Consider the following 14673-nt stretch of genomic DNA (forward strand, 5'->3'; position numbering starts at 1 on the left):
AATGGGTATAAGCGACACTACTGTGGTTTAATGTGAATAAGTGGCACTGTTGTGTGCATAATGTGAATAAGAGACACTACTGTGTGGCATAACATAACATGGGGCACTACTGTGCAGCACAATGTGAATAAGGGACACTACTATGGCATAATGTGTAGAAGCAACACTACTGTGGCATAACGTGAATAAGTGGCACTATTGTGTGAAATAATATGAAGAAGGGACACTACTGTAGCATAACGTGAATAAGGGGCACTACTGGGTGGAATAACGTGCATTGTGTGCATTACTTTGTAGCATAACGTGAATAAGGGGCATTGTTGTGTGGTATAACATGAATATTGGGCACAACTGTGGTGTAAAGTGAATTAAAGACACTTCTGTGTAGTATCATATAAACTGGGGCTACTATTGTGTAGCATGGGATTTTGGGGCACTATATGTGGCTTAATGTGAGTTGGGGCATTATATTACAGTACAAATAATGTAACATTGCTTATATTAATATTATATTACTGTTGTGTATATTTTATGAGTGGACTTGCTTTAGTGGGTTGTAATATATCTAGCCCTCCATGCCCCAGTTTGAAACTGCCCCTAATGTTTATTATTATTTTGCCTGTTATTTGCCACTACATGCTGAATATGCCCCCTCCTAGCACACCTGTGGGAGGGGCGCAGTAGCACACACATGCTCCGGGCGCCATGTATACATACTACCAGTAGCGGCTCCAGGCACGGGCAAGACGGTCCATCGCCCGGAGCGCTACTGTTTCCGGAGGGCGCAGGAAACGCCCACCTCCCTCCCAGCGCTATAGTACATATCTAAGCTCACGGGGAGGGAGAGGAGGAGGGAAGGGGCGACAACACAGGACGGCGCTGGGCGCAGCACAGCCTAGCGCCGGCCCTGCATACTACACCTCTGTGAGTGACATCACAACTCATATGGTCAGTATACTGAGATGTAAGATCACCTCCTGCATGGATTTTGACATTACTATCTATTTATATTATATCTATTGTATTTGCATTTTACTATTGCTGTCTATCTATCTACACTACACAGTCAGTAGGCATATTAACAGAAATTGTCGATATCTGACATTACTATAGCAAGTTGCATGATCAGCCTATTAAGGTTATAAATATAAATCACATTATACCTGCATTTCACCATATCTATCTATCTATCTATCTATCTATCTATCTATCTATCTATCTAACATTATATGTATATATATATATATATATATTATATAGGTTAAAGTAAGCATACCTAACATTGTAACATGTCATATCAGCAGAAACAGTTGATAACTGACAGTTCTCCACAAAATGGTGACCTATCTACCAAAGCTGAGTGACATCAGCTCCTGCATGCATTTTTCAATTGCTATCAGGGCAGGCTCACGGAACATTCGACCAGTGCGGTCGAACAGGGGCGCCACCCCATATAGAGTGCACCCCTCCCAACCATTCCCAATTCAGTGGGACAGTCCCGTTTTTTGGACACTGCCTTGCTGCTCCACCCACGGGAAAAAGTGTCCTGCATGCGGTCAGAAGGTTGGGCACCTCCACTGCTGCAGCCGTGCCAGCCCCGGAGAAGAGGAACGGTGCATTCAAAGCAGGAAGAGGGCTGGGGACAGCCCAGCTACTGATATAGTGCAGGGCTCGCCCCTAGCTTAACGTTAACGGGAGGCATGCCATACGGGCACGCCCCCAAATAATGTAATTTAGGGGAGTGGTCTATGGTAATTAGGCCACACCTCTATTTCCGGACATGCGCAGCCTAGTTGCGCGCAGGTAAGGGGTGTTTAAATACCGTCCTGCACAGGGCTCCCCCTGAATCAGGCCCTGATTGCTATATATCTATTATAATGCATTTATGATCTATTTATCATTTAGGTTAAAATAATCTTACATTACAAGGTCAGTATACATATTAACACATGTACAGTTGTTAACTGACAGTTCTATTGCAAGTCACATGATCAGCCTATTGAGATTATTAATCACATCCTATTTTCATTTCATCATTGCTATCTGTCTGTCTAACTATCTATTTATCTTTATAATGTATTTATGATCTATTTATCATTTAGGTTAAAATAAGTTTACATATCAAAATCAGTAGACATATTAGCAGATAGAGTTGATAACTGACATTTCTATAGCAAGTCACATGATCAGCCTAATACAGTTATAAATCACATCCTATCTTCCTCTTACCAGGGAAGTCCAGGACCAGAGCATTGTGTCCCTCCTGGAGAGGGTCATGTTAGGAGGTATGATATCGCGGGAGCAACATAGCTGGTACATACTGGCTGATTTGGACAATATGTCGGGCCGATCCACCTTATTGGACGACATATCGTCTAGTGTGTACCCGGTTTAACATTTAGGTTAAAATAAGCTTACACTACACAATCAGTAGGCAAATTACTGTAAGATATGCAGTTGATAGCTGACTAGTTCTATAGCAAGTCACATGATCAGTCTACTGAGGTTAAAAATCATATCCTACCTTACATTTCACCAATACTGTCTATCTATCTATCTATCTATCTATCTATCTATCTATCTATCTATCGATCTAACATTATTTTCTTATATAACATTTAGGTTAAAATAGCATACCTTATATTGTAACATGTCAGACATGTCAGATACAGTTGATAACTGACAGTTATTTACAAAATGGTGACCTTTCTACCAAAGCTGAGTGACATCACAAAGGCTGTTTATGATGTTACAATTCACATGATCAGTATACTGAGGTGTAAAATCACCTCCTGTATGCATTTTGCCATTACTATCTACATATATTTATAATCCTTCATTTAGGTTAAATAAGCTTACAGTACACAGTCAGTAGGTGTATTAAAAGATATGGAGGAATTCATTTAGCCACGATAACCCAATAACTAGGGATGAGCGGGTTTGGATTTCTGAAATCCAAACCCCCCTGAGCCCCCCCGATCCGAGTCGTATCCGAGTCAGGCTCGACTTTTCCCGCCAGACTCGGATCTGAAATCGAGGCAAAACGTCATCATCCCGCCTTCCGGATCTCGCGGGTTTTGGATTCTATAAAAGGTCCCCGCGTCAGCGCCATTTCTCACTGCGGCTGTGGACAGTGAAGAGGGAGGGTGGGAGCTAGGGCTGGCTGGGCTGTGTTGTGCTGCTGTTGTCCATAGGGGCTGTGACCACTCAGTCCATAGGGGCTGGCTGGGCTGTGTTGTGCTGCTGTTGTCCATCGGGGCTGACTGGGCTGTGTTGTGCTGCTGTTGTCCATAGGGGCTGGCTGGGCTGTGTTGTGCTGCTGTCATAGGGGCTGGCTGGGCTGTGTTGTGCAGTCAGTTGCAGTCATAGGGGCTGTGTCCACTCCAAAGTCTATAGGGGCTGGCTGGACTGTGTTGTGCAGTGTCCCATAAAGGCTGTAGTCCTAGAGGGGTGCTGTAGTGTTGTCCAGGGGGTGATCTGTGCATCAGGGGTGCTACCCCAAAGTGCACTCCAAAAAAAATTTTTTTTTTTCTGTGTTTGTAAATTGTGTACGCAGTAGCCACACGTGCATCAACAAAGTAGCGCCAAGCATGTTCCTGTGTCATAAGTAAAGGGCCGGCTGGCTCGTCTGTTAAAGGGTTCTGTAGCCCCCAAAGTGAACTCCAAAAAAAATAAAAATATATATTTTTTTGTGTTTGTGAATTGTGTGCACAGTAGCCGCACGTGCATCAACAAAGTAGCGTCAAGCGTGCGCCTGTGTCATAAGTAAAGGGCCGGATGGCTTGTCTGTTAAAGGGTGCTGCAACCCCCAAAGTGCAAAGTGCACTCCAAAAATAAAAAAATAAATTCTTCTTTTTTTTCTGTCTTTGTGAATTGTGTGGGCTGTAGCCGCACCTGCATCCTCAAAGCAGCAGCGACAAGCGTGCGTCTGTCTGTTAAAGGGTGGTGTAACCCCCAAAGTGCACTCCAACAAAAATAAAACATTTTCATCTGTTTGTGAATTGTGTGCACTGTACGTGCATCAACAAAGGAGCAGCACCAAGCGTGCGCCTGTGTCCCATAAGTCTGTTAAAGGGTGGTGTAACCCCCAAAGTGCACTCCGCAAAAAATAAACAATTATTTTTTTTCTGTTTGTGTGCAAAATGTATGCGCAGTAGCCGCATGTGCATCAACACAGCAGCGCCAAGCGTGCGCCTGTGTCATAGTCAAGGGCCGCTTTGGACTTCTGGTCCGGACTGAAGGACGTGCCAACAATTTCTGACAAGTCTACTGTCACTGCATATGATACTGTCACCATTGACAGAATAGTGGAGGATTACATCGGTGACAGCATCCAAGTAGGCATGTCAGACAGTCCGTACCTGTACTGGCAGGAAAAAGAGGCAATTTGGAGGCCCCTGTACAAACTGGCTCTATTTTACCTGAGTTGCCCCCCCCTCCAGTGTGTACTCCGAAAGAGTGTTTAGTGCAGCCGGGAACCTTGTCAGCGAAAGGCGTAGGAGGTTGCTTCCACAAAATGTGGAGAAGATGATGTTCATAAAAATGAATGATCAACTCTTCCAGGGAGATCAGCCTGCAGAACATACAGAGGGACCTGTGGTGGTGGATTCCAGCGGGGACGAATTAATACTCTGTGAGGATGAGGATGTACACAACACTGAAGAGGGTGAGGAATCAGTGGATGAGGAGGATGAGGACAACATCTTGCCTCCGTAGAGCCAGTTTGTGCAGGGACAGATTAATTGCCAGCTTGTTTTGTGGGGGCCCAAACGAACCAATCATTTGAACCACAGTCGTGTGGCAGACCCTGGCGCTGAAATGATTGGTTTGTTAAAGTTGTGCATGTCCTTTTTATACAACATAAGGGTGGGTGGGAGGGTCCAAGGACAATTCCATCTTGCACCTCTTTTTATTCTTTGCATTATGTACTGTTTGGGGCCTAGTTTTTCAAACTGCCATCCTGTCTGCCACTGCAGTGTCACTCCTAGATGGGCCACGTGTTTGTGCCGCCCACTCGTGTTGCTTAGCATAGTCATCCAGATACCTCGGTGCAACCTTTTGGATATAAAAACACTATTGTGAGGTGTTCAGAATAGACTGGAAATTAGTGGAAATTAAGGTTATTGAGGTTAATAATAGCATAGGAGCAGAAAAACCCACAAATTCTGTGATTTTAGCTGTTTTTATGCTTTTTTTCAAAAAAATACAGATCCAAAACACAAAACCCAGAACCCAAAGCACGGAAGGGTGGTTTTGGCAAAACCAATCCAGATCCAAAACACGAAGAAAGATCCAGATCCAAAATCAAAACACAAAACACGAAAAGTGGCCGGTGCACCACCCCTACCATTAACTGGTGAAAATGTGACTTTTAACGGGAGACGCAAATTCGAAGCTATTCAATTATAACGTGCGTTAATTCTCCAAAGGAGTTAACTTGTTTTTTTTTGTGGGATCCCCAGAGCAGGTGAAAAGTTGGGGAAAATCCCTATTTTAAGGTACAAATGAGGGGACTTGTTTGAGAACCAATGGGACACCCTCTGTAATGATTAATTAGGCACTTAGAAATTTTTAATTAGCTTAATTTGGTCAACAAATAATATGTCATTTTTAGGGTGAAATTCTGCAACTTGTAGAATAATGGGTTACAAGATGTTAGGTATAAGGGGGTACTGTATAAATGGCCCATCATATTTTAAGCTTGCAGGTGGGTGTTACACGTGTTTTTTTACCACATTTTTAAAAATATTTTAAAATGACACAAATATCTACTTACAGGCATTTTTATGTACCCCAAATTAATCTAGAGCATTTCTTTGCAGAAAAACACTTGCTTTCTTTAATGTTTTCACTGTTTTTGAAAAATGAATATAACAACCATTTGACACATTTTAAGAGCCCCAAATATTTTGCTTTGGCCACTTACATACTTCTATACTGTTTTCCAATATTAGTTTGCATATTTTGAGGTAGAGGCTGATTTCCTAATTTTCACCAACAGTTAACGTGGGTATTACCAGCAAGAATTATCACACGAATGCAGGAATTAGCATTTTCTAAACAGGAGTGCACATACATGCGTCAAGTGAACTTACCAGGCGATATGCACGATAAATTAACATGCAAAAACAAAAAATTTTATAGCAACTAATTGAATTTTCCCCATCAATTTGGTTCAAAAAAGCTTACACTACATAGATAGTCGGTATATTGACAGATACAGTTGTTAACTAACAGTTTCATAGCACGTCACATCATCAGCCTATTGAGTTTATAAATCACATCTTACCTGCATTTCACTGATGCTATCTGTCTGTCTGTCTATCTATCTCTGTCTATTTATGTACAAGTCTGTCTATCTATCTACTGTATCTTTCATTTGATTTGCTATAGAACTCAGCCTATTGAGGCTAAAAATCTCATCCTACCTGCATTTTATTAATGCTATCTGTCTATCTATCTGTCTGTCTGTCTATCAATCAATAATTTTAATATATTACATTTAGAATAAAGTAAGCATACATTACATTTTAACATGTGATATCAGCAGACACAGTTGATAACTGACAGTTCTTTACAAAATGGTGACCATTCTACTAAAGCTGAGTGACATCACAAAGGATGTCTATGATGTAACAATTCACATGGTCAGTATACTATACAGAGATGTAAAATCACCTCCTGCATGCATTTTCCATTACTATGTATTTATTTCTATTCTATCTATCAATTATGTTAAAATAAGCTTACACTACACAGACAGTAGGCATAGTAACAGATATAGTTGATATCTGACATTTCTATAGCAAGTTGCATGATCAGCCGTTTAAGGTTATAAATCACATAGAGCATTTCACCATTGCTCTATCTATCTATCTATCTATCTATCTATCTATCTATCTATCTATCTATCTGTCTGTCTGTCTGTCTGTCTGTCTGTCTGTCTGTCTATCATTATTTTCATATATAACATTTAGATTAAAATAAGCTTACCTTATATTGTAACATGTCATATCAGCAGATAGAGTTGATAACTAACACAGGTCTCTACAAAATGGTGATCTTTCTACCAAAGCTAAATGACATCACAAAGGCTGTTTATGATGTAACAATTCACATGGTCAGTATACTGAGGTGTAAAATCACCACCTACCTGCATTTCACCATTGCTATCTATCTATCTATCTATCTATCTATCTATCTATCTATCTATCATTTAGGTTAAAATCAGCTTACATTACAAGATCAGAAGAAAAATCAACAGATATAGTTGATAATTTCCATTTCTATAGCAAGTCAAATTGTTCAGCCTATTAAGGTTATAAATCACATCATGCCTGCATTTCCCCAAATCTATCTATCTATCTATCTATCTATCTATCTATCTATCTAACATTATATTTATTTATATATATATATATAATATAGGTTAAAATAAGCATACCTAACATTGTAATGTCATATCAGCAGATACAGTTGATAACTGACAGTTCTCCACAAAATGGTGACCTATCTACCAAAGTGACAAAAGCTCCTGCATGCATTTTTCTATTACTATCAGGGCCGGCTCGAGGTACATTCGACCAGTGCGGTCGAATAGGGGCGCCACCCCATATAGGGTGCACCCCTCCCAACCATTCCCGATTCAGTGGAACAGTCCCGTTTTTTGGACACTGCCTTGCTGCTCCACCCACGGGGCAAAGTGTCCTGCATGCGGTCGGAAGGTTGGGCACCTTCACTGCTGCAGCCGTGCAGGCCCCGGAGAAGAGGAACGGTGCATTCAAAGCAGGAAGAGGGCTGGGGGCAGCCCAGCTACTGATATAGTTCTGGGCTCGCCCCCAGCTTAACTTAAACGGGAGGTGTGCCATACGGGCACGCCCCTAATAACGTAATTTAGGGGTGTGGTCTATGGTAATTAGGCCACAACTCTATTTTCGGACATGCGTAGCTTAGTTGCGCGCACGTAAGGGGTGACTAAGTACCATCCTGCACAGGGTGCGGCTCCCCCTGAATCAGGCCCTGATTGCTATACAGTCAGGTGCGTAAATACTGGGACATTGACAGAATTTTCATATTTTCACCTCTATTCACCACCACCATGGCTTTGAAATGAAACAAACAAGATGTGCTTTACCTGCAGACTTTCAGATTTAATTTGAGGGTAATTTCATCCAAATCAGGTGAACGGTGTAGGAATTACAACGGTTTCTATATGTGCCTCCCACTTTTTAAGGGGCCAAAAGTAATGGGACAAACTAAACAATCCTAAATCTAACTTTCACTTTTTAATACCTGAAGTCTGGAATGCATAGACATCACCAGATGCTGGGTTTCATCCCTGGTGATGCTCTGCCATGCCTCTACTGCAAATGTCTTCAGTTCCTGCTTGTTCTTGGGGCATTTTCCCTTCAGTTTTGTCTTCATTAAGTGAAATGCATGCTCAATCAGATTCAGGTCAGGGGATTGACTTGGCCATTGCATAACATTCCACTTTTTAGCCTTAAAAAACTCTTTGGTTGCTTTTGCAGTATGCTTCGGGTCATTGTCCATCTGCACTGTGAAGCGCCATCCAATGAGTTCTGAAGCATTTGACTGAATATGAGCATATAATATTGCCCGAAACACTTCAGAATTCATTCTGCTGCTTTTGTCAGCAGTCACATCATCAATAAATACAAGGGAACCAGTTCCATTGGCAACCATACATGCCCACGACATGACACTAAAACCACCATGCTTCACTGATGAGGTGGTATGTTTTGGATCATGAGCAGTTCCTTTCCTTCTCCATGCTCTTCTCTTCCCATCACTCTGGTACAAGTTGATCTTTGTCTCATCTGCCCATAGGATGTTGTTCCAGAACTGTAATGGCTTTTTTAGATATTGTTTGGCAACCTCTAATCTGGTCTTCCTGTTTTTGTGGCTCACCAATGGTTTACATCTTGTGGTGAACCCTCTATATTCACTCTTGTGAAGTCTTCCCTTGATTGTTGACTTTGACACATATACACCTACCTCCTGGAGAGTGTTCTTGATTTGGCCAACTGTTGTGAAGGGGTTTTTCCTCACCAGGGAAATAATTCTTCTGTCATCCACCACAGTTGTTTTCCGTGGTCTTCCGGGTCTTTTGGTGTTGCTGAGCTCTCCGTTGCGTTCTTTCTTTTTAAGAATGTTCCAAACAGTTGATTTGGCCACACCTAATGTTTTTGCTATCTCTCTGAGGGGTTTGTTTTGATTTTTCAGCCTAATGATGGCTTACTTCACTTATAGTGACAGCTCTTTGGATCTCATATTGAGAGTCGACAGCAACTGATTCCAAATACAAATGTCACACCTAGAATCAACTCCAGACCTTTTACCTGCTTAATTGATAATGAAATAATGAGTGAATAGCCCACACCTGTCCATGAAATAGCTTTTGAGTTGATAGTCCCATTACTTTTGGCCCCTTCAAAAGTGGGAGGCACATATAGAAACCGTTGTAATTCCTACACCGTTCACCTGATTTGGATGTAATTACCCTCAAATTAAATCTGAAAGTCTGCATCTTGTTTGTTTAATTTCAAAGCCATTGTGGTGGTGAATAGAGGCCAAAATATGAAAATTCTGTCAATGTCCCAATATTTATGCACCTGACTGTATATCTATTAATAATGCATTTATGATCAATTTATCATTTAGGTTAAAATAATCTTACATTACAAGGTCAGTATACATATTAACACATGTGTACAGTTGTTAACTGACAGTTCTATTGCAAGTCACATGATCAGCCTATTGAGATTATTAATCACATCCTATTTTCATTTAATCTTATATTCATATATAACATTTAGGTTTAAGTAAGCATACCTTACACTGTGAGATGTCATATCAGCAGATACAGTTGACAACAGTTCTCTACAAAATGGATCATGGCAATATTAATGGGGTGGATGAGGCTACAGCTCCAGGTCACATAATAATGGGCCCATCATCAACATGTTGATAATGGGATGTAGTCAGGAAGCCTGTGGTCGAAATGCCGACCGCTGGCTTCCCGACAGTTGAAGCCTGGCATGGGTCTCATGATAGGCGTCTAAATACTGATGCCTATCATTAGCCCCACGCCAAAATCCCGACGCCCAGCATACTGATCGTAGGTAAGCCAGGTGTCGGGAGCTGTTAGCCACTGGGGGAGGGAAGGTTAGGTTTAGGGACTCCCGAGGGGACTTAGGGTTAGGCATTCCCCCAGGAGGGTTAGGGGAAGGGGGGGGTTAGGTTTAGGCACCACTAAGGGAGGGTCTGGGGGGGAGAGGGGTAAGGATAGGGTTAATACTTACCCTGTCGGGATCTCCATCTGCTGGCCTTCCAGCATCAGTATTTATTCCCCTGCTTCTAGGTCCGGCGGTATAACATACTGATTCCGCTGATAATCATCTGCCCAGCTGGTCACGCAGTCAGTCATAAATGAATGAAAGTATTAAAATTGTTTTTCTTGTTTTCTCACAAAAGTATGCATTGTATCTTTTTTTTATGTTTTTATTGAGACAGTGGGACTGTTAGTGTATGGTGTGTACACCCGCACTGGGCTTTGGTCACACCCACACAGCGCTGGTTACAGCTCCTCCCTTTCCAGCCCTTGAACACTTAAATCCCTAGGCCCATGGACCCTTAACCCAGCCTTGCACAAGGCTTTACCCCTTGCTGTACCAAAACTAACATGAAAAACTTGGCAGTCAATCCTATTGTACTCCACATGTAGCAACATTCAAGCACATTTCCCTCTCCCAAACTCCTGCTCAGTGCATGCAATTAAATATGTGTTTACCTCCTATTCTCTCCTCGAACACTGACTGAACCATCTACTTTGGATTTGTTTGCATTTTTCTTTTAAGGTCTAATGGCCCTGATTCAGAGCTGGACGCTCTTTCAGAGCACTCGCTGTGAATCAGGGCATTTTTTTTTTGTTTCTGTTGCGGCCTCCTGGCCGCTCGCTAAGCTGTGGGTGACCACCCTCAGCTTTTGCGAGTGGCCAGGTAATGGTCATGACCATTGCGACTTGCGACGAGACCCTTGTGGTATGGTCTCGTCCGTTGCAAGCCCCAGAGAGCTTCCTGCTCTAACAGAGCAAGAAGCTCTCCACTGACTTCACTGGTGATGTCAGTGGTGCCTCCCACAAACGGCATGCGTTCCTTCGGGAACGCCTCCATTTGTGTAGCCACCCCACTTCCCCACCTACAAAACGGGGCGAGCTGACGATCAACATCGACAGCCGCCCCTTTTGTAGTGAGTCCCGGAGCGAGAGAATTTCTCTCTCGCTCCGGGGCTTGCGCATGCACACGGCGCGCGTTGCGCGTGAGCAGTACCCCACCTTCGACCCGCTTGCGAGCACTATGCGCTCGCGAGCGGGTCTGAATCAGGCCCTAATATCTGCAATTACTGTTTGCTTCTTTCGCATATCCATGCACATAGAGACACCCATAAACTCATGTGTTTGGAAGACATAGGAGATATCCTAGACCTGGACAAGTGAGCACAAGTTACACATTTTGATAAAAGTTTAATCTGTATTCAATTTATAATTAAATAAAGTAAAACTCTTATAAACTGTTATATTTGTGATACCTCTTTCTGACTTGTGTATATGTGCCCAAACTTGTTAAGCACCACCTTTTGGAGAGGTTGTGGGCATAAGGGCAGTGGTCATAAAATAACCCCACTTTGAAAAGAAATCTACCATTTCAACCAAATGATCACATCACATGCCATTATTAGATCTATCAGCTGCTTCCTAGCTCGCTTAGAATTCTGCAACTATCATCTGTTCTATTCTTGAAAATAATTTATCACCTCTTTATATGTATATACAGTATTTGTTATTGACATTGGATATTCATATCTGATAATTGACTTTTTACTGCAGTAATATTTAATATAAACTTTTGCTGCTAAAATCATCCAAAATTATGCATGGATACACCTATTTGCAGTCATCTGTCAGTGCCAATCTTTGTGTGATGTCGAAAAGCCTGCACAGTTTGGATCTGACTCAGGGGGGTAAATTTACTAAAGTGAGAGTTTTTAGAAGTGAGTTTTAAAAGTGATGTTGCCCATAGCAACCAATCAGATTATAGCTATCATCTTCTAGAAGGTGCTATTTAAATGCTAAGTAGAATCTGATTGGTTGCTATGGGCAACATCACTTTTAAAACTCACTTCTAAAAACTCTCACTTTAGTAAATTTACCCCAGAGTGTACACAATGCTGATGTCGGACATAGTGGAGTGATTATTTGCTACTGTGCATTTATCTAAGTCACACTAGGCATGCGTCCCGTTTGTGTATGTGCATAGTCACTGTTTAAATTACAGGTGCATGCAGGAAGAAATGTATCGAAAATGTAGTTGGCGTTCGTGGGCAGTGGTAGGGAGGTAGCGCAAGCACAGAGTTGATCCGTCTTATGGAAGTGTTGCTTGTGTGTTAGTAAAAGTGGTTACATACACAGACGCTTGACCGCTCACGTAGGAGGCCATACACTGACATAGAAACTGCACCTGCCATAGGGCTGGTGAAGGCTTTGATGGTGCAACGTATGGTGAGCCTTAACACACAATAACTAGCTGTTAAATATTTAATTTATAGGTACCTTAAATCTTGGTTTTAAGTTTCTGCTTTGAATAAATTTATTTGTATTTATGTATTTTCAAACAAATAGGGTCATTGCTAATGTTTAAAAATGACATACTACTGTATTGTATGATCAAGGGCTATATCAAAACTGTTTAGCTAATGAATAATTTGTTATTCCCTAAGGGAAAGTTGTTATTGCTTTACTGTATTTAATGTCCTCTTCTCTCTGTATCAAATAGCAATGACAATTGTATATCAAATAGTCTATTACCACTGGTGAGTGGGTGTGTGTGTTAGCATAAATAGCATGTAATACGGCTTTGTCTAGTTGTCTATATTTAAAACAATAAAATAAGTTATGTTAACTCATTATTCCTCCCCTCTGTTAGTCATAAACACATTTGATGGAGACATCATTGTTTTAACTAAAATAGCTGCTGGATCTGTGGCTATCCTCTCCTTTACATATAATGACTGCAGCAAATGGAGGAGAGAGATTAAAACATACTGCAAGTTATGAAATGTAAACATTGCAGTAAAAAATGGCTACTGAGTTATATAAATAGTTTATGATGTACTATTGAATTAAAAAATGATCAGGTCCGCATTGATCACAATTATTTTGTAAAAGTTCATGCTATTTTTGTAGTTCGTATCTCTATTGATAATTTGATGACTTGCAAATTATTGTTAATAACTGCTTTTTTCTGCTAGAACAATAGATAAATATTAAAGTTGTTGTTTTTTTTTAAATAATGTTGCTGCACTTCAATATAAAAAGTGGTATGTATGTTTTACCATAATAGAGAGGAAAAATGGGTGATTCAGCAATGCACGCTAGGGCACTGCTGATCGAAGATTCCCGATGTTTCGGCCGACTTGCGTGACCCCATGGTCACTCTTCTGGCCGATGGAATCGCAGATGATCTGATGCTGCAAGTTGCAAGTCATCCTATTTTCAGTTGGGGATCTTATAGAACAAAAAGTGTCCATCTAATTTAACAATGCAATGTGATAGTATATTTGTAGTGTTTGTTTACATTTCACGTCTGTTAGTAATCTTACTTCTGGAGCCTTACTCTTTTGTTTTTACTGTGATGTTGTAGAACTTGGATCATATGGAAAGCTAAAATATTATGACACTATGACTGAAGAAGGTAAGATTTATTTAGAATTATGCTAGCATTTTGTTGTTGTTTGTATCAGCTTATTTGTACTTTTTTGTTTATGTGGTTATTCTTCATCTTTGCATGGTTCACCAAGGCTGCCAATGTTACTGTTGTTGTTTGCCCTTCAGTTGTGTTTATTGTGTTGTTCAGATATATTGACCATCATAGTGACTGGGCTGAGAGATGTAAGATGTTCAGCTAAAATAACATTGCTTTATGTGATATTTCTAAAGATATTCCTTTTTAAGTCATTTCATGATAGGCCATGCTTAGGAGAGTGACCATTATATGTCAGATATTACTTTTCAAGTATGGCATAATTGCTATATTTAACTTCTTGCCATATGATAACAAAACTCTGATTACCAATTGCAGTAAGGGTGTATTATATTTTAAAGTAATGGATCTGTGGGCATCTTCATGTTATGTCCATTTCCATTTTTTGATGAGAGTGTCAGCATTGCAGGGTGATGTGCATTTATCAATGATTAGGGACACACTCTTAGATCACCTGAGATGAAAGACTAGATCTCCATCATCTCAAGAGCTTTGCTCATCACATAAAGTTTATTTCTGTGGAAATCATTTTAATAATTGAGCCAAATAAAACACAATGCAATGTAAAAATCTTGCTTGCTTAAAAAAAAAAGCTTTTATAATTACATGGACATTTAGGTATACAATAGAAGAATTTGGGTACTTGTGTACTTTACGGACTCATTGCAGAGAGAACCCAAGTGTCCTACACTCATTATTATTATTAGTCATGGTAATGTCTAAATCCCCTTCACGGAGAGGACCCTGATGTCATCAGCCAGTGTCCATCGTCATTCCCAGTGTCCAGCTTCATTCCCTACCATAAAAGTGGACATAGAGGGGGAATATAACCTTG

The 14673-nt window shown here is 40.9% G+C and overlaps 1 protein-coding gene across 3 annotated transcripts in view; it reads left to right on the forward strand.

Moving 5' to 3' along the window:
• SLC24A2 (solute carrier family 24 member 2) overlaps positions 1-14673 on the forward strand; it is a 244196-nt gene that overhangs the window by 160785 nt on the left and 68738 nt on the right. For 2 of the 3 annotated variants that reach the window (XM_088459587.1, XM_088459588.1), the window contains one exon: positions 13719-13769. The exons of the other annotated variant lie outside the window; for it this stretch is intronic. In XM_088459587.1, coding sequence (XP_088315713.1) covers positions 13719-13769 — 51 coding nt within the window. The remainder of the gene's footprint in view (positions 1-13718; positions 13770-14673) is intronic. 3 annotated transcript variants of the gene reach the window in all.

Source organism: Taudactylus pleione, unplaced genomic scaffold (assembly GCF_031769625.1).
Source record: "Taudactylus pleione unplaced genomic scaffold, aTauple2 ptg000915l, whole genome shotgun sequence".
NCBI lineage: Eukaryota > Metazoa > Chordata > Amphibia > Anura > Myobatrachidae > Taudactylus > Taudactylus pleione.